General features: G+C 41.7%; 1 protein-coding gene across 5 annotated transcripts in view; it reads left to right on the forward strand.

Moving 5' to 3' along the window:
* Window positions 1-24,118, forward strand: part of ADAMTSL1 (ADAMTS like 1) — an 815,531-nt gene that overhangs the window by 124,249 nt on the left and 667,164 nt on the right. For all 5 annotated transcript variants that reach the window (XR_009763308.1, XM_061630623.1, XM_061630637.1 and 2 more), the window contains exon 2: window positions 21,064-21,186. Coding sequence is in view for 4 of the 5 variants with exons in the window: in XM_061630623.1 (XP_061486607.1) it covers window positions 21,064-21,186 (123 nt within the window). In the remaining variant the exon portion in view is untranslated. The remainder of the gene's footprint in view (window positions 1-21,063; window positions 21,187-24,118) is intronic.

Genomic DNA, 24,118 nt, shown 5'->3' on the forward strand with positions numbered 1-24,118 from the left:
AAAATATAAGTGCACATCAACATATAGCAGCAAAACAATTCTTCAAAACCACACACCCAATCGGGTTCAGGTACGACATAAGAGGTTTCAACACACAAGAAAATAACAAACTAGCTATCCTGTCTACTTACTTAGGAGGTAGTTAGTTGTAATCTCATCTCTCCTCAGAGAGAATGGTATCAGGTACAAAACAATGGAACCCCACTTAGGCCACCACCAGCAAGATGGACACCCAAAGGAACCATCCAGGGGAACCTTCCAAGGGGAACAAAGGCTATGGGTCTCAGAGCCTATACTTAAGGAAAAAGAAACCCAACGGTCCAGAATTAATTAACCAATCAGGGGCTTTCTGATGTAATCACCTTCCCGAAGCTTCTTCACTTTTTACGCCTTGTAGGTCCCCCTCCTAACTGTGTTCTTAACCTTCACAGGCCTGCATGTCCTTGAGTACCAGGCTCCTACTGATTAGCAAAGATAAACAGGTGTTTCTGTTCAGGGCTCTCCAACTGCTTGCAGCTGGAAACGAAACTTAACATTTTTTCCTTTCCAGAGGCCTGTCTCCTGACTAGATGTAACTCCCAGAGTTCTTTGTAACTGAGCCATGATATTAAAAATCGGATTACCAAATTCATAGAAATTTACAATTTCATGACAGTGTGTGTGTGTGTCAACACTCCCACTGAGCATGCCTAAGCCCTAAAGCAGCTATTTGAATCTCTCCCCACCATCTAATAGTGCAAAATAGATCTTTAAATAAAAATAAAACTTTCTTTTTCTTTCTTTCTTTTTCTTTCTTTCTAAAAAATACTCTAATTCTTCAAAAAAAAATTCCACTCATTTGTGATGGGTATTGTCAGTCAAGCCTGCCAAGTCCTTATAGCGGAAAAGTCTTTCTTCATATTATTACTATTATTAATTAGATTTCTGTCCTGCCCTTTCTCCCAGTAGGAGCCCAGGGTGGCAAACAAAAGCACTAAAAACATTTTAACACATCATAAAAACAGACTTTAAAATATATTAAAACAAAACAACCATTAAAAACATATTAAAACAAAATATCTTTAAAAATATTTTAAAGCTTTAAAACCATATATTTTTTAAAAAAGAAGGTTTAAAACATATTAAAAAGCAATTCCAACACAGATGAAGAGTGGAATAACTTAAAAGGCTTGTTGAAAGAAGAAGGGCTTTAGTAGGTGCCGAAAAGATAATAGAGATGGCGCCTGTCTAATATTTAAGGGGAGGGAACTATTGCCATGCAAGTAAAGTACTGCTCAAGATTCTACATCAAAGGCTCTTACCATACATGGAGCGAGAAATGCCAGATGTCCAAGCTGGATTTAGAAAGGGAAGAGGCACCAGAGATCATATCGCAAACATACGTTGGATAATGGAATGGAGCAAGGAATTTCAGAAGAAAATCACCCTGTGCTTTATAGACTACAGCAAAGCCTTTGACTGTGTAGATCATGAAAAACTATGGAATGCTTTAAAAGAAATGGAGGTGCCACAGCATCTGATTGTCCTGATGCGCAACCTGTATTCTGGACAAGAGACTACTGTAAGGACAGAATATGGAGAAACTGATTGGTTCCCAGTCGGAAAGGGTGTGAGACCTGTGTATTTTATCACCCTATTTGTTTAATCTATATGCAGAGCATATCATATGGAAAGCGGGATTGGACCAAGATGAAGGAGGTGTGAAAACTGGAGGGAGAAATATCAATCATTTAAGATATGCAGACGATACCATTGCAGTCGAGGGGTGAAATAAGACGCAGAGACATCAGCTTGGGTTGAACAAGGGCCACTTTATTTAAATTACAGTAAAATAAAACCCCAATTTAAAGTGACCTGCAGAGGGAAACCTAGGTGCGGGAACTGGCTATAAGCAAGTAGCTTGCCACACAGCTCTCGGGCGACCAGCCCCTGCTGGGGCAAGGGCAAGCCCCTCTGCTTACCCTTTACCCCAGCCACACCTTGCAGGTGAGTAGGGGGGCCTTCCCACATCATCCCCACCCGGGACCGTATAACCCCTGGATAGATGAGGGTAAGTTGGCCCCAGAAGCAGCCCATATCCTGCTCTAGAGCTGTAAAGCCCTGAGAGACAGGCCCTCCGGAACTGCCAATCACCTCCAAAGGTGCCTAAGGGGGCCACCTAGCTGTCCTTACCTATTTCCCTTCCCGCACCTTCCCGCCTTGATTGTAAATATATTGCCCTGTGAGCTTGACCTGTTGTATAATTCCATTAGCCAAATAAGCTGAAACTTCCTATTAAACACAACACCCCCTAACCCGATTCCCTCCCAGTCCCATAGCATGGAGCAGGCACAAAACCTGCCCGCCAACACGGGTGGGCAGGATAAAAATTCCTACTCAGCCCCGAAGCGACCCCATAGGCACACCATGAAAGAGGGAGGGCGGGGTGGGCGTCACGCAGCAAAAGAGGAGGTAGGAGGGGCGGCCGGACTTAAATAGTCCTGCAGGCTCCGCCCCTCACGTTGCGCGTCACGCTTTCGTCACATTAAAGATGGAGGCAGCATCTTCACCCCCACCTGCAACCTTGTCCCACTCGTCACCTGCACGGTGAGCCACACAGCTCTCGGGCGACCAGCCCCTGCTGGGGCAAGGGCAAGCCCCTCTGCTTACCCTTTACCCCAGCCACACCTTGCAGGTGAGTAGGGGGGCCTTCCCACGTCATCCCCACCCGGGACCGTATAACCCCTGGGTAGATGAGGGTAAGTTGGTCCCAGAAGCAGCCCATATCCTGCTCTAGAGCCGTAAAGCCCTGAGAGGCAGGCCCTCCGGAACTGCCAATCACCTCCAAAGGTGCCTAAGGGGGCCACCTAGCTGTCCTTACCTATTTCCCTTCCCACACCTTCCCGCCACAAAAGGGGGACAAATCTCTATTTAATAATAATAATAATAATAATAATAATAAATAATAAATTTTATTTCTAGGCCGCCTATATGGCCGCACAAGTCCCCCTTTACTCCACTGCCGAGAAGCACCTCTTGCAGACATCTCTGCAGGTCTCCCAAAAATAAGTCGTTACCTGTGTCGGACAGGTGAACGCCATCGGCCCTGTACAGTTCACCCATCTGTTGCTGAATTTGGGGATGCGGAATGACCAACCCCCCATGCCCAAGAAGAGCCAACCGAATCTGCCGGTTGACCTTCTTCCTTGCTCGATCAATCCCCGCTGGATCCCAAACATCACGCCACACCCAGCGTGGAAGCAGGTCTGACCACATCAGACGCACCCAAGGCCAACGCTGCCTTATCGCTTGCATGTCCTTACATGCCTGCACGCTGAGGGCCTTGCCGTTCACCGAGCCAAGGTCATTTCCACCCAGCACCTGTGGAATTGTCCGCACCAAACCTTGCCGGAACAGAGCGGGTAGGAGCCCCTCCCAACGCATTCCTCGCCGGCCAAGCCACTGTACCACAGCCCATCTACTGAGGCCCAACTGCGAGCCCATGCTCGACTTCGCTGCCCTCCGGGCTGCCCAGAAGACCATGCTGTGGCCGCATATAAGGATCTGCGTCCGCTCCATCCCCATCCAGCAACCTGCCAAAACAAATGAAAAGTGTTAGGCTTCCGCATTCCCTGCCCTCTAGAAAGGGCGAATGTAGCCCTTATACGCATCAGAGGACCAATGTCCAACAGCCTGTACTGTCGCCTGGGGAAAACCAAAACCTGCTGCCGTAGAAGCAGCTCCTAATCTAAACGAATGTGTTCCAAATTGTGAGGCATCATAACCCATCCTATGCAATGCTAGTTTTGTTAAGACCCAAAATTGATAAATAGAAAGAGGGTCCAGGTTCACATGTGTAAATAAATAGCCTTGGGCTGATCCCCTGGTTCTTAGGAAATCATTTAAAGCCCGTACTGGGCAGAGGTGAGGCTCTGATGATGGGGCCAAGCGCACCTGTCTCCCTTTATATTTTTGGTCCGTTTTAGACCATCTCAAAGTTATGCAAGCATAGCCTCCTTCCATGGAGACATCCGAAAACTGTTAAGCGGATTTAATGTCACACTTACCCATTAATGCTCCATGACTACATGCCCGAACCATGCGCACTGCAGTGTCAAATGAGGTGTAGTGGACCGTACATAGACTATCAGGAATGAAGTCATTAACTGACTGTCCATGCGGGTGGGACAAGTGGTGAATAAGTCTATATTCCCTGGCCACCTTCTTGGGTACAATCCCTAGTGGGAATACTCGAAGGTTAGGGAGAGGGGGCGATTGGAATGGGCCAAGCACCTGCCCGGCCTGCACCTCTTTGTCAATTTTCATTCGCACTATTTCTTCCATGCCGTTAACAGATTTTAGATTATGGGACATGTAGGAAACCCTGGGACCGTTGTAGGGAATTCGGAAGCCTGACAAAAACCCATTGAAAAGAAAACCGGCATCTCTAGCTACTGGATAGCCAGCTAACAAGCCCTGTAGAACATGTAACTTAATTGGGGAGGGGCCCTTTTCCCTGATTAGCCCCAGGTGGGGGCTGTTTTCTGCCCCATTGTTGGTCCCTGCCACCTCCCCTATACGACCTGCCTCTGTTGCAGGCGGTGGAAGGGTGTGAGGCTCCACAGATTGCGCACTCATGTCTGAAACGACACGGGTTGTGTGCGCAGGTTCCACGGGCATTAAACTCCCAGCATAGCAGCCGTTGTTGAACCCCTTGCCCCGCCTGAAAGCGGGGAAGGGTGGCGGTCAACTGCCTGCTCAGAAGATGCCCACTATCGCACCTATCTCCAGTCATAGCACGGGCTGCAGTCATAAACTGCAGCCAGAGCTCGGGTTCCTTTTTGTCCCATGGCAGGGTCACATCGCATGCCGCCCGCATGCGAAATGCCTCTTCGTAAGAAAGCCATGCCAGACCAGAGAATTCTACATACGCCCTATATATTATATCCAGATACTTAAAGAGAGACAATGCCCTTTGAGGCTGTCTCTCAATCAGCACTCCCGCGTATATCAAGTATGCTGGCAGCCAATTAGCCCAGGTGCGGTCGATTCTCCTGTGCCTGGGCCTGTCTAAATCGCTCTCAGTCTCCTTGTCTTTGTCTCTTTTAGGGTGCTCCCTATAAAGTAACGAAAAGACATCCACATACTCCCCTCTCCAAATTTTTTCTTTTGTCAAAGGGAGCAGGTGGAAACCCAAGGTGACAGATGTATTCCCAAAAAGAATAGCATTACCTGCCACTGATCCTAAAGGATCTGAAATAGTCGCAGTTGGCTGCAGCTGTGCAGAAGCCAAAACAGCTGTTGGAGCCAGCCCTTCAGGTGGCACAGCTGAAGTCATAACCTGTCCATTGCCTGCATGCTGCCAAATTTGGCTGCATGCAGCCTGGAGTGGCAATTGAGATGTATACTGAATAGACTTCCGGGAAGGGTGACTTCGCTTGTGCCTGCTTTTCGAGACGAGCTCTTGTCTCAGAAGAAGTTTTTTCAGCGTAAATCAGTCAGAACATTCTTTTTGACTGATGAAGATTTTCTCTCGGGAAGGGAGAAACATAGAGATTAACCATAAAAGCCTGTTTTTGTTTGGGAGGACTGGATCTCATTAATTTATGAGAGAAGGTTCAGCCAGCAATGCCGGAGGACGTCCATCACGCTCTAGCTGAATAAACGACACGTTTATCTTTTCTTTAAAGAAGAACGGACTTAAACAAGCAAGCACCCTTCTTTCTACATTTTTTTTTCATTCGGTTAATCGTTGCTGCAAAAAGAGATTTGTCAATGAATCAGCTATAAAGATCTTCTGGGTGAGTTAAAAATTTTCTCCTTTATTCACGAAACTAAGGAGGAGAAAAATTGAAAAAAGCCTATCTTAGTTTTATTGCAAAAAGCTGGCCTGGAGGTGCATTTTGAAGATATAAACGGAGGAGGGATTTCTATTTCGAGGAGGGAAAAAAATAAATAAATAAATTTGATTTATGAACTTTGGAGCATTATACGTTTGGGATTATTTTCTTTTTGGTCTATTTCTTTTTGACGAATCTGCTTGTTCACGACACCACTAACCCTTTTGAAGCTGGGAACTGGATTTGTTTTGTATTCCTGAACATGAGAGATAAGGCAGGCTGTACTGTCTACATTGTGACTTCATCGAGCCTGGAATATTAACCCAATTGTGACTGAAATAATTTTTGTTTTTGTGGTTCTAAGAATGGCAATCAGGAAAGGGGCTGAGACCATGGAAGAAATCATGTTTCAGAAAATAATGGATGAGATTGAGATAACGAAACAAACCTGGAGACAGGGTAGACAGAAGATGAAAAATGAATTTAGCAAAATGACGCAGGAGTTTAAAGAAATAGTGGATTCTGTGAGAGAGGAGGCTCTGGAGACTGGAACAAATGTAGTATTGGAAAAAGATCTGGAGTCTATGGATACAAGAAACAAAGCTTACTGCTTGGAACTTAATGTTGTCTCTGAAGAAATTAATGAAGATAATAGAGATAAAGTTATCAACGTCTTGGATAATTTTTTGGACTGGAATGATGTGATGGAGTTTGACATAGAAAAAATCTATGGAATTGGCTACAGATATGGGACAATGGAAAAATTCTTAAGAGATGAGCCAGTGCATTTTGTAAAAAAGAAGAGCAGAGATGTGACTTTACAACAATATCTCAGCAACATATTCAGAATTGATGGCAAGAAAAGATTTGTGATGAGGGAGATTCCCATCAGACTCTTATTATATGACTATGGCTATGACAGCAAGATTAATATGGGATACTGATAATGGAAGAATGGATACTGAAAATACTGGACTGAACAAGACTATTGAAGATGGAAGATGGAATCAATATTGATATTGGAAGAATGGCTATTGAAATCATTGGATCAAACTGGTTTGACGAGATGGATTAATCTATATGTTTATTTGGACTATGGCTATGATAACAAGATTATTACGGGATACTGATAATGGAAGAATGGCTATTGAAATTATTGGACTTAATAGGATTATCGATAATGGAAGAATGGTTACTGAAATTATTGGACTTAACAGGATTATTGAAGATGGAAGATGGAATTAATATTGATAATGGAAAAATGGCTATTGAAATTATTGGACCTAGTGGATTTGAATGAGATGGATTGGTTGACATGTTTATCTGGAGAAAAATTGAAAGATATATCTTTCAAGGAATTGAAATCTCTCTTTGACTTTTTGTGGGAAGAATAAAGTAATGTTTATGAGATTTGATGAATAGTTAAGATAGCTACTGGAGGAAAGTGATTTTATAACATAATTTAGGAGACAGGATTGTTATATATTGTAGACTTATAGCTGATCTGCGATAAATCGGAAGTCAACATTTTATTTTATTGTTTAATAATTTTTGTTTTGTTTTGTTTTTTGTCTTTAAAAATTTGAATAAAAATTAATGAAAAAAAAAGAGAGATGTATACTGAATAGGCCACCCCAAACCTGTAGACCCAGAAGCCTGAGCAGGCCAGGCAGACTCACCTGCTCCTACCAACTGCCCAGACAAAGATGATATCGGGCCAGCCTGAGGTGTAGCCATCTCATTTCCCGTCACCACCGCCGTTGTTGGTGCAGGTGGAACCACCAGCCCTTCACTCACCATCTGTGTGGAATCAGGAGGGGTTTCAAGCGCCTCAAGTCTCGCTAAAACCAATGCAAGGACATCACGGTTAGACCCTTGCTGTTGACCCTTACATGTGCCACCCTGAGCCTTAGCATTAGCTCGCTTTGGCCTGGTAACCCCCCCCCATGGAAGTTCCAGCAGTGGCAGCTTCCTTTGAAGCAGTCGGTGTAGACCCGGGCGCAGGGGTTGGCATCACCCTCCCCCGCTGCTCTAAAGCCTCAAGACGCGCTAAGATAGCAGCCCATGGTGGTGCCTCCTCCTCATCCGAGGAGCCAGGCGCCGGGGGAGGGCGTTTTTGTGGAGGCCTGTAGGCTCTCCCCTTACCTTTTGCCCCCCCTTTTCCTTTTTTGGATGGCATGACAATTGTCTCAATTTATAAACAATTCCAAAATTTTTATTATTATTATCAGATCTTACTGGATAACAATGTAATATTATAAACAATATATGTTATAGACAATGTATATATTCAAAGTGGGTGTGATCTTGCTTAACTAGCTGCAAAGAGCTTTGAATATTCAAAGCCCAGCAGCCCTTATTAACTGGCTATAGAAATAGCCTTAAATGTATTCTTGTTTTAACTGGCTATGTAGAATAGCCTTGGAAGCGGCTCGCCTCCCTCCCCCTCCCCTCGTGGGGGGGCGGCGCGAGGCTCTGCAAGCCTTTGTAATGGCTTGTTATAGCTGCCACCGCTTCACCAGCTCTCCTCCGTGAATTCACGGGTCCTAACGGGCCCGAACCAGCGCCTGAATGGCGCAGAGGCCAGCAATACTGCCTGTATTGCCACAAATCGGCGCCTCAAAATGGCGCCGATCACGTCGTTCACGCGGTCAAAATGGCCGCCGCTGATCTTCTCCAGCTCCGTCTGTCTGCCGGCTGTTCCAACGTCGTCACACAGCAAAAGAGGAGGTAGGAGGGGCGGCCGGACTTAAATAGTCCTGCAGGTTCCACCCCTCACGTTGCGCGTTGCGCTTTCGTCACAAGCGCGACGCGCGACGCTGCCTCCATTAAAGATGGAGGCAGCGTCTTCACCCCCACCTGCAACCTTGTCCCGCTCGTCAGCTGCACGGCGAGCGGGACGCCATTACTACTAGCAGAAACCAGTAATGATTTGAAACAAATGCTGATGAAAGTTAAAGAGGAAAGCACAAAAGCAGGACTGCAGCTGAATGTCAAAAAGACTAAAATAATAACAGAAGATTTATGTAACTTTAAAGTTGACAATGAGGAAATTGAACTTGTCAAGGATTATCAGTTCCTTGGCACAGTCGTTAACCAAAATGGAGACCATAGTCAAGAAATCTGAAGGCGGCTAGGACTGGGGAGAGCAGCTATGAGAGAACTACAAAAGATCCTCAAATGCAAAGATGTATCACTGAACACTAAAGTCAGGATCATTCAGACCATGGTATTCCTGATCTCTATGTATCTATGTGAGAGTTGGACAGTGAAAAAAGCTGATAAGAGAAAAATCAACTCATTTGAAATGTGGTGTTGGAGGAGAGCTTTGTGCATACCATGGACTGTGAAAAAGACTAATAATTGGGTGATAGAACAAATTAAATCAGAACCATCACTAGAAGCTAAAATGATGCAACTGAAGTTGTAATACTTTGGACACATAATGAGAAGACATGATTCGCTAGAATAGACAATAATGCTGGGGAAAACAGAAGGGAGTAGAAAAAGAGGAATGCCAAACAAGAGATGGATTGATTCCATAAAGGAAGCCACAGACCTGAACTTTACAAGATCTGAACAGGGTGGTTTATGAAAGATGCTCTCGGAGGTCACTGATTCATAGGGTCACCATAAGTCATAATCGACTTGAAGGCACATAACAACAACAAAGTTTTTTTTAAAAAATATATGTTTTGTTTTAATATGTTTTTTGGGATGTTTTATTGTAATATATTTTAAAGTCTGCTTTTATTATGTTTTAGAGTGTTTTTAGTACTTTTGTTTGCATCCCTGGCTCCTACTGGGAGCAAGGGTGGGATATAAATCTAATAAATAAATAAATAAATGTTAAACCTTTCTTCCCCAGCCTATTGCCCCAAGGTGTTTTGGGCTAGAACTCCCATCACCCTTGACCATTGGCTGTCACAGTCTAAAACATCTGGAGGGCGCCAGGTTAGGCAACTAGAAACTGGCTTCTAATCAGAAAAACCTACAAACCAGAATGATTTGTAAAGATTTTGTAAAAATTCACTTAAATCAGAAATGCCTAAAAAAAGCAGATTTGTGAATTATTATTTTTCTTAAAAATATTTTTATACCAGATTTGTAAGTAAAAACCTTTGCAAGGCAATTGACAAAATAAAATCAAAATACAATGTGTGTGTCTAAACTAAAATAACAACATTAAAATTCCAAATTAAAATAATTAAAGTGAAGTTTAATTATTTTAATAATTAAAACTAAAAATTGAAGCTTAAATATAAAAATACCATAATTTAAAATAGTGTGAAACCTCCTTAAAAATGTTGTTAGGCTTACTGAGTCTCTCTTAGTGTCCTTCAGATTTCCCAAGATCTTTTGCCTGAACATGTTTCCAAAATTCACCTTTCATTTTGCTTTTGGATAAAATTTAGTGGCAATCCTAACTCTCACACACACCCAGTTTTGCAACATTGCTGAAGCTCCAAATAAGTAGATTTTTTAAAAATTCAGTTTGCAGAGGCTTGGAACGATGCCCCTTCTTCCTTTGTATTCACTGTCATTGGTGGGCCACCAGCAAGGTTGTTCTAATCAAGAGTGTTTTAAAGTAAATTTAAAGCTTTGATTTGTTTGAGTTCATCTTTCTTTCCCACAGTCTGCTGCCCATAATGTTTTCAGCCAAGGTTGCTTGGAAGCAGAAGCATTTGCGTGTTTTTTACATTCTGTTTTTCCCCTCTTTCTCTCTCTCTTTTTTTGCTACTCCATTTGTTGGGGCCATATTGGCTTCCTCCGTTGTTAGAACACTGTGGGTCAAGTGTAGGCGTGTGCTTGCTTTACAAATAACATCCCCATCGCTGCTAATGTCTGTCTCAGATGTTAAGTTGCTGGTGGTTTTGTCTGAGGGGGCACTTCATTGCTGTAATCTTGAATGCAAATCAGTTTTTGTTGCTTTCGTTCCTTGAGAAAGGAGAGGCTGAAACGAAGCTTAAAAATTTATTTCGATGAATACATTAAGCAGGCTCCTCTATTGTGGCTGTTTAAGGACTGAAAATAATTAGCACAAAGCCACATTTCCTTCACAGGACACTAAAAAGGAGTCAGAATTCTGTTATAAAGAGGAACCGTGAATTCAGTTTCAGTAGAAAGAAAGGTTGGGAAGAACAAGAGAGATTAAACATACTTCAAGGGCAACTAGAAATTTCTGGTGGGAACATTTTCAACCAGAATAAAAACATTCCCTTGTGAAATATATTGCCATTTGGGTTGGGAATTTGTTGAGCTTGTTGTAACACATCCTCAGACTGTCCCATCAATGCAACTCCATTTTTCTTCTAAACAGGGCAGTTAGGCTGGGCAGTCATTGTGCATCATTGGAGATATACAGCAAAAATACTTTGTCTTTTAAAGAACAAACTCAACAAAATAATTGCAAACTGAAACTATTGTCCAGAAGACATTATAGCAACTTTGCAGGGCTGGTGTAATGCAATGATCAAAGAGCCAGGGAGTTAAAGAAGTGCAGTTAATGCATTACAGTATACTGAGAATTATTTTATATACCATTGTGTTAAACACGTATACCACTTTGTTTTTCATGAGCCCTTGGCCTGCCATGCCAAGACAAATGCACTGAAAAGTTGTCTGTGCTATGATGATAGTAATTATAGATTGCTCTGTAACTGACAGCTCCAGTTTTCATTAGAATCCTCTATGAAGCCATAGGCTGCAATTCTGTGTACACTTACATGAAAGTAAGCCTTGTACATCATACTGGAACTTACCTCTGAGCAAGCATACATAGATTGCAGTGACACTTAGGATTTTAAAAGTTTACATGCAGCCTAATCCTCTGCATGCTTACTTGAAAGTAAATACACGTGGGGTTGTGGAGTAAGAAGTAAGTTCTGTTTGTGAACACCATGACAAATGTTCAGGAAACTAGTTAAAGGAATTGTATGTTTTACACGGCTGTGTGACACACACAATGGCCATGTTCCGATGTCACACAAAACCATAGTTTAGCAATATTATTTATTTATACCATTTCTGTACCGTTTAATGTATAAAAGTATATCTAAGCTGTTTACAGAAAACTAAATAACAGAAAACTTAAACAGCAAATGTTACAAAAATACACAATGTTAAATTCAGCATGCTCAGTATGAGTCGAGATAGTTAATTAAGAGATTCTATCAAGGCCCATGCACATCATGCCAAATCATAGTCAATGCACTAACTGGACACCTCAGTCATGGTTCAAATGTGTTCAGCTTACCACAACTGGCATAATTGTTGAATATGTAGGCCTAGCAGGGCCCAGATTAACAAAGATGAGGCTTAGGTTCATGTGCTCTGTTATGGCCCAAGCTTCCCTTATAGTATATTGATTAGAAATAGATTTCCCATCAGAGTTCTACATAAGTGTTAAAAAGAAATGTCTCAGAGTTTAAAAGACCATTTTTTCCTTCCTTCAATTTGATTGTAGAGTTTGTACAGATTGTACAGATTGTATAGCCAAGCTCCCAGGCGTAATATAAACAAGATAGGGTGACAGTCCATTTATGGTTTTTCCTACTTCAATTCCATGTATGGCATTCCTGTTTCCAGCTGAAGTGTGAAGCATTGCCTGACACCTCTAGCATTAGAATGAGGTATCTGTTTGTGAATTTCCTCTTCTCCCAGGCATTTTAGCATGTGTTTTTTATTTTTATTTTTTTAAAGTGTTTTTAAATTTGTATATTTGTATATTTGTTTTTAATGTTTTTAATTGTTGTAAACTGCCCAGAGAGCGTTGGTATGGGGCGGTATTATAACAACAACAACAACAACAACAACAACAACAACAACAATGGTTGCGGGCCAGCTCCAGACACTCTTGGATGAGACCGATTATCTGGATCCATTTCAGTCGGGTTTCAGGCCTGGTTTTGGCACAGAAATAGCCTTGGTCACCCTGTATGATGACCTTTGTTGGGAGAGAGACAGGGGGAGTGTGACTCTGCTGATTCTCCTTGATCTCTCAGCGGCTTTTGATACCATCGACCATGGTATCCTTCTGGGGAGACTGGCTGAGTTGGGAGTGGGAGGGACTGCATGGCGGTGGTTCTGCTCCTGCTTGGCAGGTCGCCTCCAGAAGGTGGTGCTTGGGAAACATTGTTCGGCACCCTGGACTCTCCAGTATGGGGTTCCGCAGGGGTCAGTTCTGTCCCCCATGCTGTTCAACATCTACATGAAACCATTGGGTACGGTCATCCGGAGCTTTGGAGTGCGTTGCCATCAGTATGCTGATGACGCACAGCTCTATTTCTCCTTTTCATCTTCTTCAGGTGAGGCTGTCAATGTGCTGAACCGGTGCCTGGCTGCGACAATGGACTGGTTGAGGGCTAATAAACTGAGGCTCAATCCAGACGAGACTGAGATGCTGCTAGTGGGTGGTTCTTCTGACCAGATGGTGGATGTCCAACCTGTCCTGGATGGGGTTGCACTCCCCCTGAAGGAACAGGTTCGTAGCTTGGGGGTTCTCCTAGAATCATCTCTGTCACTTGAGGCTCAGGTAGACTTTTAAAGGCCTGGGTCTGGCTCCACCCCTTAGCTGCTCTCGCGAGACTGCCCAGGATTGTGGGTGATCTCGTGAGAGCCGGGTCATAGATGGAAGGGTTCTAACTCCTCCCTCCCGTTGCTGCCTGGGGCATGCTCCACCCCACAATTAGCGTCTCGTACGGAGGCTGGAGGCTTGTCTTTCCTTTTGCTTTAATCTTGCTGGGTGGTTAATTTTAGTTCTAGTAACTCATGAAAGTAAATAGCATTTTGCTCTTTCTATTTTACACATAGCTTTGTTCCCTTCAATGCTTCAGTCATATTCTCCTCTTAAAAATCCATTTCAATGTATCTAAACATAGCCTTAATATAACTGTTTATAATTTTTATCTCTTTTCACCACCCTTATATTTTTCTCTCTCTCCTCACTACCTTTTAATGAAAATAAACCCACCCTCACTTGAAGCAACACACCAGTGCTAATCAGCAAGTCTTTTAGCAGCAAGGAACAATGCGGACACATACAGAAGCCCTAACAGGAAGTCATTCCTTGTCCAAGTAAATTTGCAGTGCAAAAGGCCTGTGATGCACAAACAGGGTACTTTTCTGATGATAGAAATAGACAATGTTTGCTGTATCAATCAGTTAGCAGAAGTTAGGCCTTTATAATACACAGCACTCATTCCGTGCCAAAATATTTTTAATTCCATTCCTGGTGGGACTGCACAAATTTTGAACCAGTTAATCATAAACACAGATTCCTTGCCTTTAATTATAAACATTGTGGCTGCTACCTATTCCAGGGTTCAATAAATTGGGCATGTACTAGTCTCTGTCTGAGTATCAGAGAGATCAGAAATGGCATATAAAGCTGTCAGAGATTGTTGCCACTGTTGAGGAGCTTCCCTGTTAAGGAGAACAGGAATGGAGAACTTGTGGCCCTCCAAGATACTGTTGCAGTACAACTTCCAACTTCCCCATTCAGAATAGCCAATGGTCAGAGATGATGGAAGCTGTAGTCCAAAAACATAGAAGTGCGAAAAATAAAGCACTATGGACACTGATGAAACTTTTAAACTGGAACATTTTAAATAAATAAAAACATGGATGTTTTCCTGGGGATGATCCTGTGAACAGGATCTAACAGCAATCTAGGATCCAACTTGTAAAATGTATGATCTTAGGAATGTTACAGAGATATGAGTCCAGTCAGATGTATGTGATCACAGAAGAACTTCAAAGTTACCCTTTGAGTTGGAAAGCTGTGTTAGACTCCGCCCTCAGTTAGGAGAAGTCAGGTAATTAATGACTATCAAAATTTAATCAAAAGGAAGAAGTACAAATCAATACATTTAGAGGTATGAAATTCATGTGTATTAATATAAGTAGGGTTAACACACTTCAGTTGTTAATAGATGATCCTGCCATACGTTTAACATTCATGCTTCTTGGCAAAAAAACAGTTGTTGCATTGCTAAGTTCTTTGAACATCAGTTGATTGTTATGATGTCTGTTGTCTGTTTACTGTTAAAGGAGGTGGGGGTGGACAGTGGAAAGCTGTAGTCTACAAAGAGAAAAGAACATATTTCTGTTTTGAAGAGGAGCTGTCAAATTGTCCAGTACTGTAGTCACATCTCTTAGTATGAAGTTTGCTGTCAGTGAAGCAAACTTTCCCGAAAAAAACATGCTTGTGGGAGGATAATCATACATTGCACGAAATGTATCATATTCTATCACAAATATAGTCCACTCGACCTGTTATCTAGAGAATATTTTTGCCCCTTATTTTTTATAATGCCCCACCTTGAATGGGATATACAGTATTTGCATAGAGTGTAGCTGTTCAAATCACATATTAAGCTGTAAGCAGATTTTCATTTATTGAAAATGGCCTCTTCTTTATATGAATAAAACTCAGCTTATAAGCATCTATTTGCTTCTATTAATGATTAGAGTTTTCAGTGGGGCAGGCCCTTGCTTTTTAGCACTGACCACAGCTGCAAGCTTTCTTTGGCACTTTTCCATTTCTCCTAAGATATTTTTAAATTCCCACCTGATTAATGTTGTACTCATTGTTGCTATGGCACAGTGAGTCTTATGTAATATAATTGGGTGTGTACCTCACTGTTAACCACATAGTGCAAACTCTATGCACCTGTTGTTTTTTAAAAATAGCTCACAAAACCATATATGTATTATACTATAGCAATGATGTTTTTAACATTTAATTTTAGAGCATAAGTGTTCAGTGCACTCCCTTTCTTTTTACAGACATAAACTCAAGGAATTAACAACATATTACAAATTATAAAACTAACTAAGGTTATTTTGTGCTGGGAGACTTTAGATTTTCCATCCATCCCCTTGGTATTATTTCTTTGTCTACCCCTCTCCTTTCCTCTTTAGTTCATTTCTCTTCAACCATCTCACTGAAACAGCAGTACCTATGAAATACATCATTGCTCGTTCTTCATGTGAAAAGATTGTATCCTTATGGACTAAAAAACCATATATCTGCCAGTGAGTGGTGGGCTGGTTCTGGTTTTATAGTTAAGACAAAGGATGTGGTATATATAGTCAAAGGGTTAAACCCCAAGATTTTCTAATAAAGTGTAAGCCTTTAAAACATTTCCAAAGTAGCTTTGCAGTCCACAAACCTAGTAGGGAAGTATAAGAGCAGCGATAAGAACCATGAGGTAAAAATAGATAAAAATAACTTGGGCCAATTTCTGTAGCAGGAGTATAAGCGGTAAAGCTACAAACTGCTCTTGATTAAGGTCACCAGATGTGAGCTAGCATTATTGTTTACCATACAAGCTACTAGTAATATTCAGGGTATTTTCTACATGCATTTGATTCTGTGATTAGGAGTGCAGTCCTCCTGGAAATCACACTGGGCTGAGGGGTTTCAGGATGTGGCATAGCTATGGAGGAGGAGGGGTGCTGGTGCAGCTGGGCTGCGCCAGTAGGAATCCCCCATCTGGACACAGCCGGGGAGTTCCACAGCCAACTGGGTGGCCAACAAGGTCCAAAAAAGGGGTTTCCGGTGTGTGTGTCGCGTGGAACCAAGAGGAGGGGAATGTAGCTGCATGCTGGCCCTGTTCAACTCTGTCCTGTGGCCCACAATCCCAGCAGATGCTATGCTAGGAGAAAGGGCAGCAAAAGGAAACATGCATTTCTTTTCCTGGTGCAGAGCTCTGCTAGCGCAGACAGTTTGCTTCCCCCTGCAACTCCTTAACAGAGGTAGATATGGCGGCCGCTTACACCACCTTCCCTTCTGCTGGCTCCAATCCTGTCGGCCTTCCCAGTGTTGGATTGTACTGTAAATCTCTTGTGTGTGTTTTTCCCCCTGAGATACTGTGGTGTCATTCAAACAGACTACATCACGTATACTTCTTTATTTATTTTATTTATTTATTTATTTAATTACATTTCTAGACCGCCCTATAGCAGAAAGCTGTCAGGGCGGTGTACAACAAATAAAATCACAATTAAAATATGAGCAAGTGTGGAAAAAAATATATATATAGTACAATTATAAAACATTAATAAAATTGCCATTGAGATTTAAATTAAGATCATATTAAGTTTAAAATGTTAAATTAAAATATTTAAAAATTTACAAAATTTAAAAAGCCTGGGCGAAAAGGTAAGTTTTTACCTGGCGCCGAAAAGATAACAGAGAAGGCGCCAGGCGTATCTCGTCTGGGAGGGCATTCCATAGTTCGGGGGCCACCACCGAGAAGGCCCTAGATCTAGTTGTTGATCTCCGGGCCTCTTTATGGGTTGGAACCCGGAGAAGGGCCTTCGACGTCGAGCGTAGTGAACGGGTAGGTACATAGCGAGAGAGGCGCTCCAGAAGGAGATGAACAATGTAGTTTTTGTTCACAAATACTTTACACAAACATTTTTTTTCTACTTTGCTTTGAGATCAAGTCAATTTAAACATAGGCACATATTGAGAGCGACTGAAAACAGGGCCAGATCCAAGTGTGAGAGGTTTCATCAGGGCAATCCCAGATGGGCTTATTGGTGGCAGCCTGATAGTTCCAAGCCACCTCCATAGTAACTACTCACAGTGCCCTAACCCAGGTGCTGTCCAGATGTTAGACTTCAACCTTCATCATCCCTAATCATTGGCCATGCTGTTTAAAGCTGATGGAAGTTGTACTCCAAAACATCTGGAGAGCACCAGGATGAGTGAGGCTGCTCTAGACATAGTGGTAGTTTCCCAGCCACCTGCAGCTGTTGCTGAATAATTCCAGGCCCCATATATGGGCCAGGCTAGAGAACCCAAAATGGGTGTCATCCATGCCCTGCCATGGTCCTGGTACTGCAGCAGTTGTCCAAGCATGCTGGATGTTGACTCCAGGCCTGACTAGAAGTGCTTCCATGTGGTGGTAGTTCTACATGGGGAGCATAACATTTGAAAGTCATTAGCCAGTTGGACTCCCCTGGCTGTACTGAGAGTATTCAGTTCAAGAAATATGCGGCACTGACACAGAGAATCATTCTTGGTCTGCACATGTAGCAGTATGAGGTGGTAAAATTCTGAGGAAGTAGAGTTCACATGCTGGTGAGATGTCACTCCAGGCTATAGGTGGGCATACTATTTTTAATTGTTTATCCACATACAAAAACAACCCAAGAGTGGAATAAAACCCAACAAAATTCTTGTGCTTGTGCAAGCCTATGCACAGTTCTTGCAGAAGTGGAAGTCTGAGAACTGCTAGACCTATCATAGCACTCGGGGCCAGTTCTAAAGGGTGGCCAGGTGGGGCACTGGCCCAGGGGCCCCGCTGCTCCCCTTCCGTGATCAGTGGCAAGAGCTGCAGATTGCAGGACAAAAGCTTCCGAGCCGCCCGCCATCCCCTTGCTTCACCTACCTTTCTCTCTGCTGTTTTTTGCAGCTGCATGCACTGCACGCACAGGGTTGCCATCAACCAAGATGGTGGCTGAGGTTTACCTAAGGGGCTGAAGCCTCTGCCGCCATCTTAGTTGATGGCAGCAATGCGCGCATGTAGCCCCAACGTGCACAGCTGCAAAAAACAGCAGAGAGAAAGGTAGGTGAAGCAGGGGGATGGCGGGTGGCTCAGAAGTTCCTGTCCTGCCGGCCCTGATAGCACTGTATGAACTCTTGAGTAAGTGTTTGAAGAATAACACTTGGACCCATTTTCCTTCTGCTTCTTTGATCAACAAGTCTGAAAAAATCAGATAAATTTTGGGTTGTATTTGATTTCTAGCACAATCAAGCAGGCATAAGTAAAAATGTTATTACTTTTGGTCAGAGCTTGGAAAAGTTACTTTTTAAAACTACAACTCGTATCAGCCCCAGCCAACATGGCCATTGGATTGGATTTGGCTAGACTGCAAGATATCACTGTCTGTCAGGACTACCAGGTTCTTCCCATAAAGAGTTTTTAGAAACTCTCGTTTCTGATCTTGCAAACTCTTTTTGTGCGTATGAAGTCAGCTGATTTCAATGAAATTATGGGTGACTGAGATCTATCAAGACCATAGCTGACTCTCAATGGGTTCTAGTTGAGAGGACTAATAAAATATAAGAAAATGTATGATTTATAATCTTAGTGAAATTATGAGTTATAGTTATATATCCATGAGATATATGGATTTCAAGCACTAGTTTAAAATTTATTTATTTTTTGAAAGATGGCTGGCATTTTCAAATGTTGTACAGATACTATGCCATTACTATACAGATATTAGTTGTAACATCTCATATCTCACTGGCTATCGTGTTTTTTTTTTAAAGTATTGAAGGTGAACAGTTAGACCTCCAGGTCTATAGGGCCAAGACTGTACCACACCTGTTTAGAGTCGCTATTGGGTGGGGGATATTGAGAACACTCTAGAAAAGATACAAGGGGATGCTTTGAGAAGAAGCTTTGGAACCCCTGAATGTAAATTGAGGATATGGTATCCACCCTTGCTATCTCTCTGCTTTTAGCAAGAAAAAAGGATACATTTTACCACACACACACACACACACACACACTACAGCTAAGCAATGCCTTGACTTATTGCTGCCATTGTTTCAGGAAAGCCTCACCCCTCCGTGGATCTTTATGCCCTTATAAGTCCATAGCTATGAGTTGCTCCCCTAACTTGTTACTGTCACTCTGTCTAGAATAACTCCGCTGCCACCATAAATACTGTTTCAACCTTTGTTTATCTTATGCCAACCAATACAGTACGTTCTTTGTGACATTTAGCCAGGAACCAGGTATGTATTTAAACCAAGCATATTTATTTAACAATATATATTAATATAAACAGGAATACTTTAAACTCAGGTTCTCAAGCATGTAGATACAAAATAATGTTTTTCAATTTTTATAAGTTACACCCATTTAGTTTCACAGATATTATCAGTAAATCCTGCCTCTCTACCCACTACTAACCAACTCTCTCTACCCAAGACCAAGCCCTATCTGTCAACTGTCATCCACCCCATATAAAAACCACTATGCCCCATTCTCCCAGCCAATCAACATGCAGCATTCCAAACATTCCAACTCGCTCACACACCCCTCTCTTCACTATCTACTAAGCATAATTATCCTAATACAAAACTATACCAACATATATTGCAACATCTAGCATTGAAATGTCACATAGGACATTTCTGAATAGTGAGGTAGGTTTGAGTTCCCTTCAAGCAATTGAATGGGACATTGCTCTCTGTTATTGGCTTTGTACCAGTTTTTGGAAATTGGCACAGTTGATTGATTTGTTATCTACGAATATCTTCATGAGGTCTTTGAAACAATTATTCTGCATAAAATATGTTTACTGGGATTTTCTCCCTGCTTTTTTGTTATGAGAAAGCTAAAGCATGTATCAAACAAAGAATTAAGGAAAAGGATTTTCAATGGCTGAAGGCCTCTTGTGTTGGAACTTGTTCCCCACCACATATGGGTTTGGATAACTGGAAATTCTATCAGTTAAACAACTACTTAAAACTTTCTTACTGTTCCTTCACTTCAAAGAGCTTTTATGCTGGTTTGCTGCAATTCTCTGTTAAGAGTGTCACTGGAGGGTCAATTTAACCTGACTCCATTGAAAGAAAGAATATGCCCTTATGATGAGGGCTTTCATGTTATATTTTATTGTAAATATTATAATGGAGTTAGGAAGGATTTGATCCTCCCATTTTTAAAGCATTTATCTGATAGACCAATGGGCGTTATGTGAATATTCTGCATGAAAGGAGTGGATGAGAATGTTACTTAAATGGTAGCCCTTTTTAACGTTTGGTACTTACGAGAAGATTATCTCTCCTCAGATGATCTCAGAGTGAGTTTTGGATAGATGCAAAGCTTTGTATGTCTTGTTTGTATTATGTTTTATGCTATGTGTAACATTCTATATTGTTTGGGGGTCGTTACTTCAACTGTGTTACTTCAAATGGGTTCATGCACATATAAATAAATCTGATCTGATTTCTAAACTGATCTTGCAAGCATTGTCTAAAAATAGGTTTACACACTGTTTTGTAGGATTATATACACGATTAGCAAGTATAAAATGGAGCGGCTACTTGTGCTTTTGTATTGTTACATTTAACAAAGTTCTTGCACAATAAATTGGCATCAGTTTGCCTCTGGCCATCATTAAACATATCTTGTCTTGTTCCTGTTTTTCATGTTGTTGCTAACAAAGATAAAGCATCAGTTTTATGAATGACACTATTATATGTTTCCAGGTTGATGGAGACCAAAGCCAGGGGGCTATCTTTCTACGTGAGTTTACCTTAATTCGGAGAGAGAGTCTCAGTGAAGATTTCCTTTCAGATTTGCTGAATAATAACCACAAAATTGAAGATACGGTAGGACTTGCCTATCTTTTAAATTATTTTGTGCATGTGGGAAATGACATGCAGTATTTATAGTATGTTTCATTGTATTCTAAATGGCAGGAGATATGACTTAGAGATATAGAACAAATATAATAGGGCTAGGGCCATAGCTGGAATGACTGTTGATGGCAAACTCTCCTCCTGTGGAGGTGCTGTTCTGGCTCCTCCCCACCCCAAAACTCCTAAGAAAAGAGAAACGTAGATTGGAGCTATTATGAGGGAAAACAGAGATGTAGTCGCCAGACATCATTTCTGGCAAGCAGGAAGGAGATTTGCTCAGCTCTGGCTCCACTGCCAGGGAGCTCTGGAATCAAGAGGGAGCTGTGAGGCAGTGGAGCCTCCTAGCACAGTTTCAAGGGAACATTAGAAATAAGCAATCCAGTGGTGAACTGGAACCAGAAGATCAGTCCAGGCTGGGAGCAAACCAAAAGGTGTGGTGATTTTCCATAACTCTTGGAAGTCTGATTCTGACTCTTTAAGCTGTGAATGAAAGACAAAACCAGTTCTGGAGTACTGCATAGAAATATAACAAGGCTACAATTTACCTGTAACAACAACTACAACTACAACAACTACTATTACTATTACTACTACTAAATAAATAATACTAATTAATAATAATGTCCTCTGAATTTTTAGCTGAGCAATGAGTCTGTGATACACCTGTACTGGAAGAGATGGAGAGAGGGACATGTAATATGGAGCCAATGGGTCTTGTTCCTACGACAGGGACAGTTGCAGTAGTCATCCATTTGAAAGGAGAGTATTTGAAATAAGACTTTTCAAATCTTGTTTTGTGATTTCTGCCTGCAATGTTTCCATGAGAAGGTTAACAGTATTTTGTTTCCATTATTTGACTAATCATGCAGTTAAGCAGGTTTCCCAATTGAATTGGTATATTGGAGGATGGTCAGAGTGTTATTGATTAATGTTTTTGTGGTCAGCCAAAATATATTCCCTAGGTCTGCCTCTGGGAATTATTTTCTTTCTCTTTCAAGTAACTGAGAGCAATTTACGAATTAGTTGTGGCGTGGTTGCTGCTGGCAAACCATTTCAGAATGGTGAGTTCTCAAGTCACTCTGGTAATATACAAAAGCTTCCACCCACCCAGTTAGTCTGTATTGTGTGGTGATGCCAGTAGTGTACTTTGCCATGAAATCAGTGTTGGTAGCATGGGTGTAATTATGCAATGGAACCAAACTATTTGAGCAGAAATGCTTGCACATTGCTAGAGAGGCTTGGAAGTGATTTAGGGATAGCAATCAAGAGGCTAAAATAACACATAAATTGGCCCTGAAGAACAATTTTCTCAAGATTCTCTGGGGCCTGTTGAAACCACCTGGGGCCTGTTGAAACCACCCTGGGGCCTGTTGAAACCACCCGGTCATGGTGGTATCCACTGCTGTCCTGTATGGTGTAGGCCACCCTTCCTCAACCTGCTGCTGTTAGACTATAACTTCCAGCTTCCCTGACCAGTGGCTGTGCTGGCTGGGACTGATGTGAGCTGAAATCCAAAAACGTCTGGAGGGCATCAGATTAGTGAAGGTTGGTGTACTCTTTTTGGAAAGAGTAATAAGTAGGACTTGGGTGATCCAAGCTTTCTCTAGATTTTGCCACTGTGTGTTAACTCTATTTAACTAATACACTATTTTTATTTCAGTGTTTCTGGTGTTAACACCGTATCCCTGAAATTAAATAGCCACAAAGATAACGCTAACATTCTGCTGCACTGGTGATTGAGGAGCTGATATCATTTGTGAGAACACAGTTGGCTGGAGCTGCAGAGAGATGAGGTGTATTGCTTAGATAAATCTTATTTAGGTCAAAGAACATAGTTAACAAAGAGGATGGAAGCATTAAAGCAATCCCTTTGTAATCCATCTGCTTTCCGGCAAACCATCTCTAGGATTCTCACAATCCCACCCAAAGAGTTCACGCATCGGGCAAAATCAACACTTTGTTTTAACCATGTATAAATCTGTTGGTGAGAGTTCTGGTAGAATCAAGCAATGCTTTACTGCCAAGACAAAAAGATTCTTTGTAAAGCTGGTACGATTAACCCTCACTGTGATTAATGATGTGTGGCTTGAATAATTGTGCACTGAATGCCATGTTCCCTAGAACAGCAGGCAGCCTTTTTGTCAGCTTTGTGTCTGTGTTGTTAGCTTGGCCTGTTGTTTTGAAATACATTGGTCTTGTGTCTTACTACAAGTATTTGCATAGGGTTAACAAGTGCTACCTATTGTGTAAATTTTACAGAAAATTCCAAGCAGATATTTCTTCTCAGCAAGTTTGTGCTAACACTCAATATAACACAAGCAAAATAAAAATAAAATATATTGATAAAAAAGTCAGCTTTCATCTATGGTACATCTTAAATTTTCACTGAGAAATTATGTTTGTGAATAGATGCCAGAAAATCAAATTAGTTACAATATGATTAAAATATTTTTAAATTCTGATTCTAGACCACATTAGGAGCTTAAGTATGAATTCATTGTTTAACATATCAGTGTTATAAGCTTACAAAAGTAACTGGTACACAGAAAGTTTTTGTATTCTGACTGCTCACATAAATTTTTATTAGTCATTTGGTCTTTTGGTGCACTGACTGCCTTAAGTAAGATGAACTATTTCTAGATTTTACTAATATTTTCCTGACTGGTCATCTGCACATGATTATTGTTTGCCACAGGCAACCAGGTAAGTGGATATTTAGAAGTCTGTAGAATGATCTGTATCAACAGGTTATCCAAAGAAAATGAGCTGTTTTTCTTCAGCACTTGTGGGCACAGTTTTATGGATTATAGTCACCTAGTTCCATGCAGGCATTTTAGAGTCAAAGGAGTAACACTATCTATTTTGCAGCATACTTAACCTTAGGTAGGCATATTGCTCTCAT

This window comes from Rhineura floridana, chromosome 1 (assembly GCF_030035675.1).
Source record: "Rhineura floridana isolate rRhiFlo1 chromosome 1, rRhiFlo1.hap2, whole genome shotgun sequence".
Classification (NCBI taxonomy): domain Eukaryota; kingdom Metazoa; phylum Chordata; class Lepidosauria; order Squamata; family Rhineuridae; genus Rhineura; species Rhineura floridana.